This window comes from Mytilus edulis, chromosome 12, assembly GCF_963676685.1.
Source record: "Mytilus edulis chromosome 12, xbMytEdul2.2, whole genome shotgun sequence".
Lineage (NCBI taxonomy): Eukaryota > Metazoa > Mollusca > Bivalvia > Mytilida > Mytilidae > Mytilus > Mytilus edulis.
Window position 1 is genome coordinate 45,918,340 of NC_092355.1, and position 18,944 is coordinate 45,937,283.

Here is an 18,944-nt window from a genome sequence, read left to right on the forward strand (position 1 = left end):
TCATCTTTGTCTGATTAAAATGTAGAAATGGAAGCAGATATGTTTTTATCTGTACGAATATAATCATGTCCATCATTGCTACCAGAGCTATTCCAATAGTCTGTAATAATTTCTTATCAAAAGCCAAGGACTGTTGCTGATTTTCCTTTTTAGAATTAAGAATGCAGAAGGAGGAATAGTGTTGCCTTCAACTGCAATATTGTTTTTGGCGGAACAAAACTATTCGTACCCGCTGCATGCATGCATGCATCTGTCCTAAATTAAGACCCCCTTGATCAGTAGTTAAGAGATAACTGTATTGTATTTGAAGCTTTAAGGACGTCCATCGGTAGTTTTACTGTCGCAAATTTAGTTTACCTGGCGACGCGGAGCGGAGACAGGTAAACGTGTATTTGCGACAGTAAAACTACCGATAGACGTCCGCAAAGCTTCAAATACAATACAGTTATCTCTATTCTAATGCAAAACAAGTTCATAATTAAATTTCAATCATAATTTCAGTGTAAAATCTTCATTAAAAAAAATTCCGCGAAAAAATGTTATCTTCTTTGGTCCCTACACTACGTGACGTCATAGGTATGCTTCCGGCATCAAACATAAACAACGGGCGTTTTCTGGCTTCTGTGCCGCTTCAGAATGTAATAAAATTTGATAAAAAGAAGATTTTTAGACGCAAGAAGTGAGTTTATTGTTTATTATTGTAGAAATAACATGTCAGTACATTCCGAAATTCAAAATGTCGGCTTCCTTAGTTACAGACAAGGAGATAGAGAATTTTACGCTTGCTGTCATCCAATCAGAACAATTGTTACAAAATAATTGCATTAGAATTGTTGTTGGTTTGTGTGGTTCATACATTGTAGGTGTTTCTTGTTTTGTAAATAGATTATACCGTTGGTTTTCCTGTTTGAATCATTTTACACCAGTCATTTTGAGGCAAATTGATTTAAACTCAATGCAAAGTCTGTAACTGCTTGAAAAATGAGTTGATATAAGAATCGTACAAAACAGAGCCGTATTTATCTTTGTATTTGAATGTTCCTAAATCAATCAGCGTCTTATAACTCATGTTAACATGCATAATATTAATTTCTATCTGACACTGCTCATTTTATGTTAGCAATGTTATAATCCCCCCTAAAACTCTTCCTTCAGGCCCAAACATGGAAAAATGTAAAACAATGTTCAATCAAGAAGAAACAAACATAACTTACCAAAGAAAAATCAAACGAAAAATATGACAGACAGCAATCAGTGAAAACCACTGCAGTACAGACTCCTGACTAAGAACAGGCATATGCAACCCCATTTCTAATCATGTTTTTCTCCATAGCATTAATAAACAGTTACTTCTGATAAAAATGTAACACAAACCTAGCCACAAAGTCTTCTGTTGCCTTAGTTATTAATCCTTTCATTTCATTATTAGTTGTATGTTTCTGTAGCACATCATAGAAATACAAGCTGAACTGTAAAATAAAAAACCAATTTGATTGTTATTGATGATTTTTTTAACTTTAGTCTATACTAACATTGAACAAGGTTTATGATAAACATGCCGAAAAATTCTATAAAGTAAACAACATTTTTTTATGTAATAAAGGTTGCAAGAAGTTTTTAATCCTGAGTAAAATAAGAATGTTTACTATTATTGTACATGAATCATGACATTGCTGTACACATCAAACATTTTTAGCTTCTATGTTTGGTAGCTTGATTGTCTTGAGACATCAGTTTCATGCAATTTTAGGACAAAGGTGTTTTGCTACATAAAAAATGTAATTACAAAGATGTTTTAAATGTGCATGTGTAAAAAATCTTTTAGGTAAGGCCTGGGGTTATCAATGTTGTTTAAAAAGCCATTTTCAAAATACTAATTTTTGGTTATATACATGTACAGTCGAACCTTGATAAATGAAGTTAAAGGTTGCAATCTGATTACCACTATCAATATGTTTTCTATAATTTCAAAATAGCCCCTTTTATTGCCAATCTTGTGAAAGCCAAAGACATGTTTCCAAATTTTCTGCATAGATATTACATGAAATATCTAAAAATAGTTATTTTAAGATAAGATTATAAACAGGAGACAGAAGTAACTTTCACCATCTGATTTGATGTTTACAATGAATATTATTTAGGAAGCTATCAAAACAAATTGTTATAGATGAATAAGTTCATCTATCTCTTTATTCAAAGGTTGAGTCTCCATCTTTATTAATTTTTCTCAGCATGAGCCTTTCATTCATATGCTAATTATCTATGAAAACACTGTAACAAAAATAATTTTCAATAAACCATTAAGGTACATATAAAACAGTAGCTCTTAGCATGCCTCCTATTAATAAACCATTATAGAGTTGCCAGTATGACTTATCTTAATAGATTTGCCAGTATGACTTATCTTATATAGAGTTGCCAGTATGACTTATCTTATATAGAGTTGCCAGTATGACTTATCTTATATGAATTTATCTATTTAATGAATTAGCAAAACTTGATATAAATAAAGCATCTGGTATGGATAATATTGGTCCAAAAATCCTAAGATTAAGTGCCCCTTTTATTGCATCACCTCTCACATATATATTTAACAGAATGATAGATACTGGTATATATCCTTCATTACTGAAGAATGCTAAGGTAACACCAGTTTTCAAGGATGGTGACAAGCTTTTAGCAACAAATTACAGACCTATATCTGTTCTTCCAACTTTATCAAAATTAATGGAAAAACATGTTTCTAATAAAATGTACAAATATTTATCTAAACTTAAACTTTTACACCCTACACAATCTGGTTTCAGGCCGCAGCATTCTTGTCAAACTGCACTTATCAATATCATTGACAAATGGTTGCAAGAAATGAATGATGGTAATTTAAATCTAGCAATTTTATTAGATTTTAAAAAAGCTTTTGATTTGGTAGATCATGATATTCTTTGTTTAAAGCTTGAAATTTATGGATTTAGTGAGGCTACTGTTAGTTTTTTTAAGTCATACCTCAATAACAGAAAACAGCAGGTAAACATTTGTAATGTTTATTCTGAACAACAACATATAAAATTTGGTGTCCCCCAAGGTTCTATACTTGGTCCCCTATTGTTTGTACTATTTATAAACGACCTTCCCTTATGTATTGAAAATTGTGAAACAGACCTATATGCTGATGACACCACTCTTCATAAATCTGGGAAAAACATAGAAAACATACATGATGATGTTCAAGAAGATTTATACAGGGTTGAAGAGTGGTGTAAAATGAACAACATGTTCATTAATGCAAATAAAACAAAATGTTTGGTTACTGGAACAAAACAGAAACTATCAATTCAGACTTATCAACCAAACTTGATAATAAATTCAAAAGTCTTACAAAATTCTTCATGTGAAAAATTATTAGGTGTTAAAATTGACAGCACACTTAACTGGAAAAATCAAATTGACCAAGTTTGTGCTAATATATCATCCAGAATATACCTTCTTTCTAAAATAAAGAAGTTTTTAGATATAAATGCAAGGAAAACATATTACAATGGGTATATTCTTCCCTTAATTGACTACTGCTGTATTATTTGGGGTGAATGTAAAAATGAAGGGAAAACAAGAATTTTAAAACTCCAAAAAAGAGCAGCAAGATTAATTCTAGATGCAGATCCTTTATCCCCCTCAGCCCCCTTATTTAAAAAACTTGGGTGGATGACAGTTGACAATAGAATAAATTACCACAAATATTTACTTCTATATAAATGTATGCGTATGGAAGCACCAATGTACCTAGTTCAAAAGTTTAAACTGAAATCAGATAATAATCCTTACTCCTTAAGAGGTGTCACTCAAGGTAATCTGATAGTTCCTAAGCCAAAAGCTGAACTATTTAAGAAATCCTTTGCTTATTCTGGATCAGTATTATGGAATGGACTACCACACAAAATGCGTAAGGCTCAAAACACTTTTACTTTTAAGCAGAGTATCAAGAAGTACCTAACACAATCCTGATAAGAAATATTTGCTACAATCATGACAATGCATTTGTAATGTATATTTTTTTAAATTTTCATTTGATTTTTTTGACTACATGTATACTTCTTAAACAGCATTATATCTTATGTTAATAACAATACATTGAACTACATGACTGTAAATTAACTATGTGTAAATATCTGTTTTGATTGTATTGTAATTTGTATGTGAGGGCCTCAGGGAAGATTAGTTGATTGTAACTAACTGAGTTTACCCTCTTTAAATAAAGAATTTATTATTATTATTATTATATATCATGTATATAGAGTTGCCAGTATGACTTATCTTATATCATGTATATAGAGTTGCCAGTATGACTTATCTTATATAGAGTTGCCAGTATGACTTATCTTATATCATGTATATAGAGTTGCCAGTATGACTTATCTTATACAGATTTGCCAGTATGACTTACCTTAGACAAGAGAAAACCTTTGTACTTTGTTAACCATAAATACAATGCAGGCCATCCAGAATGCTTACTGCTACTTCCAAATGTAGATTTCTTTGTCTGAAAGTTAAAGTATAGACATATTGCTGGCCATCAAGAATGTTAACTACTACTTCCAAACATAGATTTCTTTGTCTGAAAGTTAAAGTATAGATATATTGCTGGCCATCAAGAATGTTTAATGCTACTTCCAAACGTAGATTTCTTTGTTTGAAAGTTAAAGTATAGATATATTGCTGGCCATCAAGAATGTTTACTGCTACTTCCAAATGTAGATTTCTTTGTCTGAAAGTTAAAGTATAGAAATATTGCTGGCTATCAAGAATGTTTACTGCTACTTCCAAATGTAGATTTCTTTGTCTGAAAGTTAAAGTATAGAAATATTGCTGGCTATCAAGAATGTTTACTGCTACTTCCAAACGTAGATTTCTTTGTCTGAAAGTTAAAGTATAGACATATTGCTGGCCATCAAGAATGTTTACTGCTACTTCCAAACGTAGATTTCTTTGTCTGAAAGTTAAAGTATAGAAATATTGCTGGCTATCAAGAATGTTTACTGCTACTTCCAAACGTAGATTTCTTTGTCTGAAAGTTAAAGTATAGAAATATTGCTGGCCATCAAGAATGTTTACTGCTACTTCCAAATGTAGATTTCTTTGTCTGAAAGTTAAAGTATAGATATATTGCTGGCCATCAAGAATGTTTACTGCTACTTCCAAACGTAGATTTCTTTGTCAGAAAATTTTAAAAGGCCTTACCTGTGTTCAGTCTGAATAATTTAATATATGCTATATTTAATGAGAATACATATTACGTGTATATATATATAAAAGTTGAGAATAAACCTGAATGCAACCACTTCAAAATATGTGTAGAATTTCTGTGTTTTTCATTTCTATTATAATGTTTGTGGTCTACTTTTCTATTAACATTAAATTTTATTGCCAAAATCTTTGCTCGTCTGTTCCTTTAAGGAGGGGTTTTTAATTAACAAAATGGAAATAAAATTATCTATTCAGGACGAATAAAAAAATACCTTCACATTGCTTTGTATCATATTAAATGAAACATAGCAAATGATGAGCTTTAAAAAAATTGGAGTGGTCTACTTCCCATGTGTTAAGGGCATACAATACAGTTTTGAACCTGTATTTACAAGTTGATGAAAATTTGCATATAGGCTATTATTTACCTGATTAAATCAAATATGTAATAAAAAAATATACCTTCATGTGCTACTTTTTGAGTAAAATTAGGTAGAAATTTTGTATATTTGCTCAAAATTCAGATTTGTATCCGTATTTTCTTTTTCGAAAGAAAGACATAACTTTTTTGTTTTAAAAGATAAACACAAATTTTTTTTTGTAAATTAATCGGTAATTTCTGGATTTTATAAGTATCATTAAAAATAATGCAATTTTTATTCAGAAATAACTCATATTTATCAAATGTTCATGAATAGAGGAAAAAACATCATTTTTTGCTGCATGTTTATCAAAATCAAAAAAAATGCGCTATTTACAGTTTTATAAAATTTGGGTCACAAAATCTCCTTGCAAAATGAAACAAATTACTGTTTTAAAAAATTGGGGTCCATGCACTTGTTTTCAAATTAAATCAGTTTGATTGATAAAAATCAGTCGAAAATGCATCTTTCCCCAATATGTCATAGTTTGACGTCGCGAAAATAACATTTTACGTTAGCAACGTCATTACATCCCCTGTAATTATATCGTATGCCCTTAAGTCTCATTTTCACGCAAATTATTGGTTTTAAAAGCTCTTCAGAGCTTATGTTTGTAATTGCTTGCTTATACCGACTCTAAATAAGGCTTTATGTCTTATGTCTTATGTCTTTAATCTTTTTGTCAGGTAACCATGCTTTTTGCTAAGTCATTAATCTGATGTTCAGTGGTTTGATGATGTTGTGCATAAGTGTTTCTCTTTATTTATCTCAGTTTTCTCATTTGAATGGTTTTACACTAGTAATTTTTTGGGGCCCTTTATAGCTTGCTGTTCGGTTTGAGACAAGGCTCTGTGTTAAAGACCATACTTTAACCTATAATGGTTTACTTTTATAAATTATGACTTGGATGGAGATTTGTCTCATTTGCACTCATACCATATCTTCTTATATCTATATACTTTTTCGTACAAGTTATGAAACAAGAAATTCCAAATTGTTTGTGGTCATCTTGTTCCTCAAGTCTTTATCGTTAGGATTGGTCCATTTGGTATTTGAGGAATAAACATCTTTCCCAAAATGTATAGAGCTGTTAACAAATTAAAGCTTTCATTCTGAAAATTATTTGCAAAAATCTGATTCAATTATGTAAATATTGAGTTTTTTTAGAACACAACTACAACAGTTAAAGTGTTATCATTTCTGTTTATATTTAAAACTGATAAAGTAATGCACTTAACTTTTTGTTTATATTTCAAGGACCCCTTGTGGTCCAATCCACCAAAATGTATCTACTGCAATTCTTCAGCAATATATTTATTGATCAATTGAATCTCAAATACCCATGTAACATTTTTGTGTATAATTTCTTCTCCTTTCCATAAGTTAATAGTATCTAAACACCAGCATCAGAAAATCAATCAGCACTAACTTTTGATACATAATAATTTCAAGATGACATGTATTTTGTATGAAACAAATAGCTTCACATCATAAGAAAATCATTAAGTATTTTACTAATATAAATACCTCCTTAAGTTGTGCTGTGGCTCCCCATGTAGTCAGTTTTGTATGTGCCTCATAGAGTTGCATCAAAGATGCTAAAAATTTCCAATCAGACATCAATATTTGTGCTTGTAGCAAATGGAGTATAGCATCACATTCCAATCTGTAGATACAAATTGTAATAAGTTAAAAATAGTTATTGAAACATTAAAATGTCTTATATCACAAATCTATATTACATGTCAGTAACAAAACAAAGGGAAGCAGCTAAAAAATTTATTAATTCAATCATATAAGGGAGATAATTTGAATTGACTTAGTAAAAAGATGCATTGAAATTTATGGAAATTAGGTGTTCTCCCAAAGATGCATCCATACAAAATAAAGGTTTACAAGACTTAGTTGTTTATTTGGACATCAAAGTTAATGTAAGTAATAAAGTGTTAATACAGAGACAATCCATCAAAAAACAAGAAAAAAATCATGCAAAAACCATGCAATAATTTCAATAATAAATGTACATCACTTATAACTCTCTTACATTTAAGTATGAGGTTAAAAGGCAACAATCATACAATATAGATACAAGAAGATGTGGTGTGAGTGCCAATGACACAATCCATAAGTCACAATTTGTAAAAGTAAACCATTATAAGTCTAATTACAGCCTTCAGCACGGAGCCTTGGCTCACACCAATATATATACAAGTTCTATAACTTTAATAACTTACCCAAAGGTTGCCTTCAGGGGGCTCAGCAAAGGATGATGAAAACTTTTACTACAACTTTGTACTATATCTGTTATTACAATGACCAAGTCAGAATAATTGATTACTTTCATGGTGCCCATTGCACTGATTTGTTCATAGCTGAGAACAGTTAAGGATTTTAACAACTACATTTCCTTCAAAACCTAAAGTTATACATCTCATACATCATGAATATGAAACAATTGATTTTATAATTTTCTTGACTAATAGTTTTCAATTATTTTTTAAGGAGATTAGATACAAAGTGTATGTCTTTTTACCAGCTACAGCTAATTTGTCTTAAAATATTAGGCACAGGTATTCTCATCTCCTTTTATTCTTGAAATTAGAAAATAATATCAAGTGCTGTTAGACCTAAAGACACAGCAAATTTGTCTTCCTATTAGAAAACAAGCATGCATGTGTTGTTGTGCAAAGCATAACCACACTTGTAAACCTTTAAAATCCTTGAAAACAGGAAGTGGGTGTCCAAAAGGCACACACCAGTCACAACTCCTTTGTGTTGAGTTGAGACAACTTTTCACAAGAGACTAAATGAAACAGAAAATAACAATAAGTATAATCATAGACAGCTATGAAAGGCTCTGAAATCACAAATGTTAAACAATTCAAACAAGAAAACTACAACCTAATTAAGTTCCTTCTATTTATCTGAACTTACAGTACTTAAAGTATCTGACAAACCCTGTTGATCAAAGAATGTTCAATAATATTTAAGAAGATTGTTACGAAAATATTCCCTGGATAAATAGACAGATGAATGCAATATAGAATGAGATAATAGGCAAAAAGATGAAAATTAGTCAAAAATCTTCATTTAACATGTTTAAATTTTAACGGCAATTACTCATTTAAATTAATACCTGATAATTTTGGTACAATATTCAGAGCAATTTTGACTGATTTTCTAATATTGTTTTAACAGGTATTGTACTTTTATGTTCTATTTTTATTTATCGCCATCGTTTGTAGACTAATCGAAATAAAAAAAGAATAAAACTAAAATAATTATGTAAGCAAGAAACAACTTTGATGACAATTTACAAACAAGATAACCCAAAATTAGAAAACTGCTTAGCAAGTAGTCATAGTACTTGTCAATTAAAATTTAGCCCAGATGACAAATTTGTCATTGCAACATAGTTCTTTATGTCAGAAATAATCAAGACTTGACCCTCATATACTACCAGTCCTTCTAGACTTTTACGCAAAATGATATGCTAGAGCATTTAATGTGTTACAAAACTATTGATAGTTCCCTTAACTCCTAAAACTTCATGAAACATGATCTTGGTATCAAACATGTTGAACACTTACAGATATATATTTGTTTAGTTAATAATACACAAATGTTGATTAACTTTCTAAAACCATTTTAAACCCATATACAATTAAAGGATACAACTCCATTGTTTTGAGTTTAGCTGTGAGATAATGACAAAGGATACAACTCCATTGTTTTGAGTTTAGCTGTGAGATAATGACAAAGATGTCCTGACAAATGAGCCAGTAACTCTTCAAATTCTCCTTGTCGTGACTGGTCAGAACTGTCTTCAACTTTCTTTATTTCAGTAATAAGATTTTGGTATAATGATTTCAGCTGAAAAAAATAATGTTAAAATCAATGAAATGAATGAGCATATTTTTTAAATGTCCTTAAAGTTGGTGGCCCATAATTAGCCATGGACACATTTTCGCCATTTTTCTTTTTTTCTGTAAAATTTGTGTGCCTTTACCCAGTACTTGCCTAAATAGATGGTAAAGGCTGTTTATAATGTTTGAGCGGTTGATATTCCTCTTTACCCCATTTCCCAGGTTATTCTCACATGTAAAGAAATATGCAGGTGTTTTTACAGTTGTTGGCTATTATGTAAGATTTATATGGCAATCGTGCGCAGTCTTAAAGTAAATGTTTGTGAGAAAAATCATATAGGAATGATCTCTCAAGCTTATTCATGTTATTACAAACATTCGTTTTTATAATATACCAGGATAATGACGATGGTTGTATCATACATTGGGGCAGAAATGTGTCCCCCATGGTACACGAACAACTTGATTTCCTCTTGAGTTTGCGTTCATTTTTAGAATACTTAACCAATGTTTTGAAGATATTTCCTTTATCAAACATTTTTTTCAAATAGTTAAATTTCTGAAACCTTCATAAAAAGTTCCAAATATTAGAATGTAGGTCAGGTGTAAGTGGAAACAAATGAATTATGCTGCGAATATGGGTCACTCACTCTACCCCATTTCAGATTTTTCAGATTAATGAGTAGAAACCTTTATAAACTGTCATCCTTTGATTCAAGGGCAATATCTGTTGTATTGATATTTTTGTAGATTTTGAGTTGTAGCTCTAACATGATTATGCCAGTTGTCAATCATGCTGTTGTAGCTCTAACATGATTATACCAGTTGTCAATCATGCTGTTGTAGCTCTAACATGATTATATCAGTTGTCAATCATGTTGTTGTAACTCTAACATGATTATACCAGTTGTCAATTGTGTTGTTGTAGCTTTAACATGATTATACCAGTTGTCAATCATGCTGTTGTAGCTTTAACATGATTATACCAGTTGTCAATCATGTTATTGTAGCTCTAACGTGATTATGCCAGTTGTCAATCATGCTGTTGTAGCTCTGACATGATTATGCCAGTTGTCAATCATGCTGTTGTAGCTCTAACATGATTATATCAGTTGTCAATCATGTTGTTGTAACTCTAACATGATTATACCAGTTGTCAATTGTGTTGTTGTAGCTTTAACATGATTATACCAGTTGTCAATCATGCTGTTGTAGCTCTAACATGATAATACCAGTTGCCAATCAAGTTGTTGTAGCTCTAACATGATTATACCAGTTGTCAATCATGCTGTTGTAGCTTTAACATGATTATACCAGTTGTCAATCATGTTATTGTAGCTCTAACGTGATTATGCCAGTTGTCAATCATGCTGTTGTAGCTCTGACATGATTATGCCAGTTGTCAATCATGTTGTTGTAGCTCTAACATGATTATGCCAGTAGTCAATCATGCTGTTGTAGCTCTAACATGATTATGCCAGCTGTCAATCATGCTGTTGTAGCTCTAACATGATTATACCAGTTGTCAATCATGCTGTTGTAACCTAACATGATTATAGCAGTTGTCAATCATGCTATTGTAGCTCTAACATGATTATACCAGTTGTCAATCAAGATATTGTAGCTCTAACATGATTATACCAGTTGTCAATCATGCTGTTGTAGCTCTAACATGATTATACCAGTTGTCAATCATGCTGTTAAAGCTGTAACATGATTATACCAGTTGTCAATCATGCTGTTGTGGCTGTAACATGATTATGCCAGTTGTCAATCATGCTGTTGTAGCTCTAACGTGATTATGCCAGCTGTCAATCATGCTGTTGTAGCTGTAACATGAGTATGCCAGTTGTCAATCATGCTTTTGTAGCTGTAACATGAATCATGCTAGTTGTCAATCATGTTATTGTAGCTCTAACATGATTATACCAGTTGTCAATCATGTTGTTGTAGCTCTAACATGATTATACCAGTTGTAAATCATGCTGTTGTAGCTCTAACATGATTATGCCAGTTGTCAATCATGCTGTTGTAGCTCTAACATGATTATGCCAGTTGTCAATCATGTTGTTGTAGCTCTAACATGATTATGCCAGTTGTCAATCATGTTGTTGTACAAATGTAGCTCTTACATGATTATGCCAGCTGTCAATCATGCTGTTGTAGCTCTAACATGATTATGCCAGTTGTCAATCATGTTGTAGCTCTAACATGATTATACCAGCTGTCAATCATGCTGTTGTAGCTCTAACATGATTATGCCAGTTGTCACTCATGTTGTAGCTCTAACATGATTATGCCAGTTGTCAATCATGCTGTTGTAGCTCTAACATGATTATGCCAGTTGTCAATCATGTTGTTATAGCTCTAACATGATTATACCAGTTGTCAATCAGGTTCTTGTAGCTCTAACTTGATTATACCAGTTGTAAATCATGCTGTTGTAGCTCTAACATGATTATGCCAGTTGTCAATCATGCTGTTGTAGCTCTAACATGAGTATGCCAGTTGTCAATCATGCTGTTGTAGCTCTAACATGATTATGTCAGCTGTCAATCATGCTGTTGTAGCTCTAACATGATTATGCCAGTTGTCAATCATGTTGTAGCTCTAACATGATTATGCCAGTTGTCAATCATGTTGTTGTAGCTCTAACATGATTATACCAGTTGTCAATCATGCTGGTGTAGCTCTAACATGATTATGCCAGTTGTCAATCATGTTGTTGTAGCTCTAACATGATTATGCCAGCTGTCAATCATGCTGTTGTAGCTCTAACATGATTATACCAGTGGAATGAATGAATTTTTTTGCAAAAAGCGTTTTCATGCTATGACAATCAAAACATATATTACATATATGACACAATAAATACACAGCAGAAAACAACACATCATACAAAGTTAAGTATGAATTTGACATCTCATTTTCCATGCTGCCTTATAGTGCGGTGACAGAAGTGTAAAAAGTCGTCTAGATCGCGAGTTTAATCTCCCCAAATAACACACGGCTAAAAATGGTCTTAACTTAAAGACAAATATGTCTTCTTTAGTTTTTGCCCTGTCCTCAGAATTTCGTACGGTCACTTTTTTCTAAAAAGTTGTTTTAATGACTGGTAGTATATTGGAGAGTTTCAACCCCCCTTTTTCAAAATGAAAAAATGGGTATGTTTGCTTACATTTAATTGAAATAGTTTTTCCTAAAGCTATTTTTACATGTCAAAATATACTATTCAGTATTTTCTTTTCTTCTAATCTATAAAATTTGTGAAGTTCAGACTATTTAAAATTGAGGTAATTTTAATTGCAAATTCAGACTCAAACTTTAGTTTCTTCTTCATAGTAGTAATAAAAATTATCCCATAATATTTTAAGCATATAGTATTTAATAAAACTAATAAGTGATAAAATTTCGGAACCAAAATATGAAAAAAACCTTAAGAAATCAATGGAAAAAGAATGAAGTAAAAATCTTCAATTTCAACACGGAACTCAATCACTTGCCTTCCGTCCCATTTTGTGTATTAGTCAATAATTTGCTCTCAAATGATATATGAAATTACTACCTTTTTCGCTATTATATACACATATTTTTAATTAAAGTGCACTGATATATGCCAGATACTTTGTTTGTATATGTTTATATTTTAAGTTTTTTCGTTATAAAACATCAAATATACTGTCAGAAAAGTCTTATTGTAAAATCAAAATAATTGACGGATAGTTTCAGTAAATATTCCGTGATATGTCAAGACCTTTGCAACTTGCTCGATTAAGTCCAAAGAACAGACAAAAGTCGTTAAATTTTATGCAGTGAATAGAAAATATGCTAAAAAAACCTTTTAAGTCAATTTACCAGTTTAGGGAAGTCGACTTTTGTATCTGCATTGCATAACAGATTGGATGAGGGGAACATCAAGATGTTTCATGCGATAGCTGTTAATTTGAAGAACTCCGTGCAGGAAGTTTGACGACATACAATTATCTGACTGTTGTCCCTCAGTTTCGGGTATTCAGTGTACACGTTGTAGAATGCAGTCGTTCATGTGGAGCGCTTGTATATTTTGTTGCAACAAAACATTTTAGAAAGATAAAAAATTACTCAAGTTTGAATCAGATGAGCGCATTAAAAATGTTTTATCCGTGTCAGATAAAGTTAAAGTGGAAATAATTTCCCGTCCATCTTTTAAACTTCAAGCACTCTGTCATTTTGGTTGCATTACAAAATATTTGCTGAAAACGAAAAAAAAAAAATCCAAACCCGTGGAAGCAGATATTTCAGAACACGATACTGCTTTTACTAATTCCATTTAGGCTATTGACAACGATTTAAGGGTCATTCCTCATGGCACCGTTACTTGATAAATATAGATCATTTCTTCAGGCCGATTCTAATTTAAAATATTCTAAATGTAAAATGCAGTCTAAACTCATTTATTTCTATAGAAATTCAGTTGTCAAACAACTTCAACAAGTTCAAGGCAAATATAACATATTATTTAGTAGCAAATTAACTATTTTAGATGCCATATAAGTTTCTAGTCAATTGAAAACTGACCTCAAAATCTCAATGTCAACTGTAATAGACACAAATAACGGACAGATATTTAATTCCGCTGCAAGTTTACTTAGAAAAGACATAGAAACTCTAAAGAAGACTACCCAACTTTGAATGAATTGTTTCTTCCTTCTTAATTCAGTCAATGCCTTCGTATTCATTGCAATTCATTCTATGGTTACTCAATGAAACTGCATACAGCCAAGACTATTCTCAGGAAATGGCACCAGAGAAATTGTGGCAATGCTAAGCAATTGTTGAGGCAATCTTTTTTATTTTACTCCTTTTCATTTAGGATTGGCTTTACAAATGTACCGTGAGTTTGGTTCAAAACACCTTGTTGAAACATTGAATGCCAATGGATTTTATGCTTCTTAAAATAAAGTGCGACGCTATCTAATGTGTTGCCAACCATGAAATTGAGCGAATTCAAGATAGTGTGTACTTCTCGTATGATGTTTCCCCAGCATCTTTGCAGACAAGCATATGGATGTCATCACACCTTCCTAAACCCCCTTATAGATCTCTGTTAAATCTTGGATGAATTGATAGGGATGGTTTGAAGCTGGTAATTTTTAGGAACAAATGTTTTCGGACTTCCTACAATACCTTGTCTGTACTTGTAAAGAAAACTCAAAATAACGTGTTTGCTTTGAGCAGAACCTTTCATGTGCAGACCTGTGGCCATGAGTGAAATGTGTAGAAATATTAAAACATGTCAAAATATTAGAAATTATTATAAATTAAGGAATGTATCTCCCTCATGCAAAGCTCTGATTCATTTCACGGATTTGGCTATACTTTTTGGAACTTTTGGATTATAGCTCTTCATCTTTAATATAAGCTTTGGATTTCACATATTTTGGCCACGAGCATCACTGAAGAGACATGTATTGTCGAAATGCGCATCTGGTGCAGAAAAAATGGTACCCTTATTGTTATTGTGACAGTTGATGAAAATGAACATGATGGAGATAAGGGTTGATTTGGTATAAAGCTTGTTGCACTGGTACACACGAATCCAGTCCCGAGGTTAGGGGATTGTTGGCGTGCCCTTAAAAAAGTTAAACCCCGCCACTATCTGTATGTATCAGTTTTAAGTTACGAGACGGTAATGCAGTGTTTGTCGTTTGTTTCTATATACTGTATTGGTTTCTTTATTATTTATTTTGTACATTAATCAGGCCGTTAGATTTTTTGTTTGTTTTACATTATTCGTTACGGGAATTGAAGACTTTGCAGTATGACTCATTGTTGAAACCCTTACGGGACCTATAATTGTTTTATGTTTCATTTGGTCTCATTTGGAGAGTTGTCTCATTTGCAATCATATCACATCTTCTTTTTTTATATGGAATACTTTTGAAGTCTGTCGTACGTTGCAAGGGAAAAAAGGGGGGATATAGTTACAAAGCCTATAATGTAATAGATATTAACCAGAGTTAAATACACAACAAAAGATAATACTATGGTAGCAGTAATAATTGTGAAAAAAAACAACAAAAAGCAACGAGTAGTCTATAAAAAACCTGAAGTATCCGCAAATTCAATTTGAGGGCATATTTGACTGTAGTGTTCTATGGCTTTGGTTTGATACCTCACCCAATATGATAGTTTAAAAAATAATTTTAAAGTATTGTCCTGCATGACACTTGATTTTTACCTGAAATTGATATTTTTCATAAGGTTTAGGTGCTCTTAACATTTTATAGGTTGAAAACTTGATTTTTTGAAGTTTTGTTTACATAACGTCGTTTTAGGATTTTTTTTGATAAAAAAATCTCAATGATTAAGGTTTATGTATAATAACAAACATTACTAAAGCCAAAACAGTATCATTTGTATTTAGGTAGAGTTTAGAAATAGAAAAAAATGTCAAAATTGAAACCCACCCAAATTTTCACAAATTTTTACATATGACCTTTGACCTCAATTTAAAAAAAATGTGACCATATCAAGTCCTGACGACAGGCATATTATTATAGTACACGATTTCCTCTTTCCAATGATATATTATGTAGGTGTGTGTTCGGTGGGGAGATTAAATTCCAAAAAAATCTGCCTTCAGTCACCGCACTATTAATATAATTTTATAGTTACAGTTTTATTGACAGCTCAGCTTTTAACAATTGATCCAGTTTATAAATATTTGGTCAAGAACAAAAATATTTTGGTAAACAATGTGACCTTACAGGTCTGTATCCAGGACAAACTAAAACAAAATGATATTCGTCTTCAACAACGTTCATATTACAACAAAGACACAATCGTAATTCTCTTGGAGTATTGGTATATCTACCAACTACGATATTTAATTGAAGTGTCCCACTACGTAGTTTTGTAAGTAATCGAAAATCACAAAAGAAATTTAAGTAATTTTCAAGACAAAAATCTGTCTTGATTCTTCTATACATGCAAAGTTTTCACAATCACATAAAGATGTGGACCACTCTTGTAAATATTGATTAGTAATATGTTTTTTAACAATATCAAAAACTACATTAGTTACATCCTGTGAAATCCACAAAAAGTTCAGGCCAAGATTAGACAATAAATCTCGTACATAAGAAACCCAATTTGTTTTACCATTAATAACATCTTTATACAGAAGCATGTAAACATCGTAAACAGCACTTGGTTTTTTCAATAAAATATGAAACCAATATTTTAAAATTCTAATACGCCTTGAAACATACATAGGCAAATGCCCAAGTTCACCACATAGAAAAATAATAGGTACATTTTTACCAACCTTTACAAGAAATCTACAAAAACGGTTAAAAATTAATTCAATATCACGAGCACGATGAAAGCCCCATATTTCTGATGTGTAACTAAGAACGGAACATGTTGTAAAATAAAATACAACATTGATCAGTTGAAATGTAAACGCTTTTGAGAGTATTCATTAGTGTTGATAAGGCCTTGGATCCTTGCTGAGCCAGACATTCTCTGTTAGTAGAAATTTGCCATTAGAATGCAGTAATATTCCGAGGTGAACGTATAAATCAACTATTTGGAGTTCGTTGTTGTCATAGAAAAAATTATTCTTAACCCCCTGCCAGCCATTTCTAAATGCAATCACTTTGGTTTTGTCAGTGTTTACTTCAATATTCCATTTTATACAATATGTTGACAATTTATTAAGTAACTGTTGTAAAATATCAGGTGATTTCCCAAACAAAACAGTATCGTCTGAGAATAAAATCAGGTATATCAAATATTTGTTCAGAGTTACGACATCATCAATAGACAAATCATTGACTATATCGTTTATGAAAAATAAAAATAACAGAGGAGATAATGGTTCTCCTTGTTTCACACCAAGCAGATTTTCAAATGAATCAGACAGCAAACCTCCAGATTTAACACAAAGTTGCATAGACGAATATATAGATTTTACCATAGCTACAAATTTAGTGCTTACTCCATTTCGTAATAATTTGTATATGAGGATTCTTCTACTGAGTTTATCAAACGCCTTACGAAAGTCCACAAATGCCCAATATAATTAATTTTTTTGCTGAATAACATGCGATATAATACCGTGGAGAACAAATATTGCATCTATGGTAGATTTGCCTGGCCTAAACCCAAACTGAGTGTCTATTAGTTTCTCCTCTCCCTCACACCAAGATAGTAACCGGTCAGTAAGTATACTTGTAAAAAGTTTTGATAGGACACTCACAAGCACGATAGGTCAATCATGCTGTTGTAGCTCTAACATTATGCCAGCTGTCAATCATGCTGGTATTGTTTAAGTACTCTTATTTAAAATGAAAATGACCAAATGAGTATTAAAGAAAATTGTCAAAATCAATGACAAACTTCAACAAGAATGTGTCCAAAGTACACGGATGCCCCACTTGCACTATTATTTTCCATGTTCAATGGACCATGAAATTGGATAAAAAATATAATTAGGCATTAAAATTAGAAAGATTATATCATAGAGAACATGTGTACTAAGTTTCAAGTTGATTGGACTTCAACTTCATCAAAAACTACCTTGACCAAAAACTTTAACCTGAAACATGCACTGTCACTTTCTATGTTCAGTGGACCATGAAATTGGGGTCAAAAGTTTAATTTGGCTTTAAAATTAGAAAGATCATATCATAAGGAACATGTGTACTAAGTTTCAAGTTGATTGGACTTCAACTTCATCAAAAACTACCTTGACCAAAAACTTTAACCTGAAGCGGGACAGACGGACGAACAGACGCACAGACCAGAAAACATAATGCCCCTCTACTATCGTAGGTGGGGCATAAAAACCTACTCTGAAGATATAATCCAAACTGATCACTTTCCCTGTGTTCCTATCTACATATAGAGTTATAGACTTGACTTGTGTGTAGGGTGAGCTCTTGTAAGCATGTTTATTCCCATCACATGTGTCTGTCCCAAGTCAAGAGCCTAAATCTCCCGTACTTGCACGGTGATCGCAATTCTCTACAATACCGTGCTTCAACAGTAAGATGGTAACATCAATTTGTCATGTTATTTAGTAACTTTTCATATAAATTACTATACAGTCTGGGTTTAGCTTATAGTTGAAGGATGTATTATAGCTGCTTACATCTACATATTTTTTTTCTTGGATGGAAACTTGTCACAAATTAGTCATACCACATCTTCATACTTTTATATAGTAGAACAAAAATCAGTTATTTTTTGTTAATGCTATTGACTGTGACATATGAGGACACAGTCAATATCATATAACTGATCATATGATCCTACTTTTCTATTTTGAGATTCTTTATAGACTAGATGGTAGCCATAATACCCTGAGATTCTTTATAGACTAGATGGTAGCCATAATACCCTGAGATTCTTTATAGACTAGATGGTAGCC

General features: G+C 31.8%; 1 protein-coding gene across 1 annotated transcript in view; it reads right to left on the reverse strand.

Annotated features, from left to right (window-relative positions):
- LOC139498618 (KICSTOR subunit 2-like) overlaps positions 1-18,944 on the reverse strand; it is a 43,608-nt gene that overhangs the window by 20,481 nt on the left and 4,183 nt on the right. The window contains exons 4-8 of the mRNA XM_071287095.1: positions 9,382-9,533; positions 7,895-8,032; positions 7,188-7,326; positions 4,439-4,534; positions 1,375-1,469 (exon numbers count right to left, since the gene is read on the reverse strand). Of these exons, the coding sequence (XP_071143196.1) occupies positions 1,375-1,469; positions 4,439-4,534; positions 7,188-7,326; positions 7,895-8,032; positions 9,382-9,533 (620 nt within the window). The remainder of the gene's footprint in view (positions 1-1,374; positions 1,470-4,438; positions 4,535-7,187; positions 7,327-7,894; positions 8,033-9,381; positions 9,534-18,944) is intronic.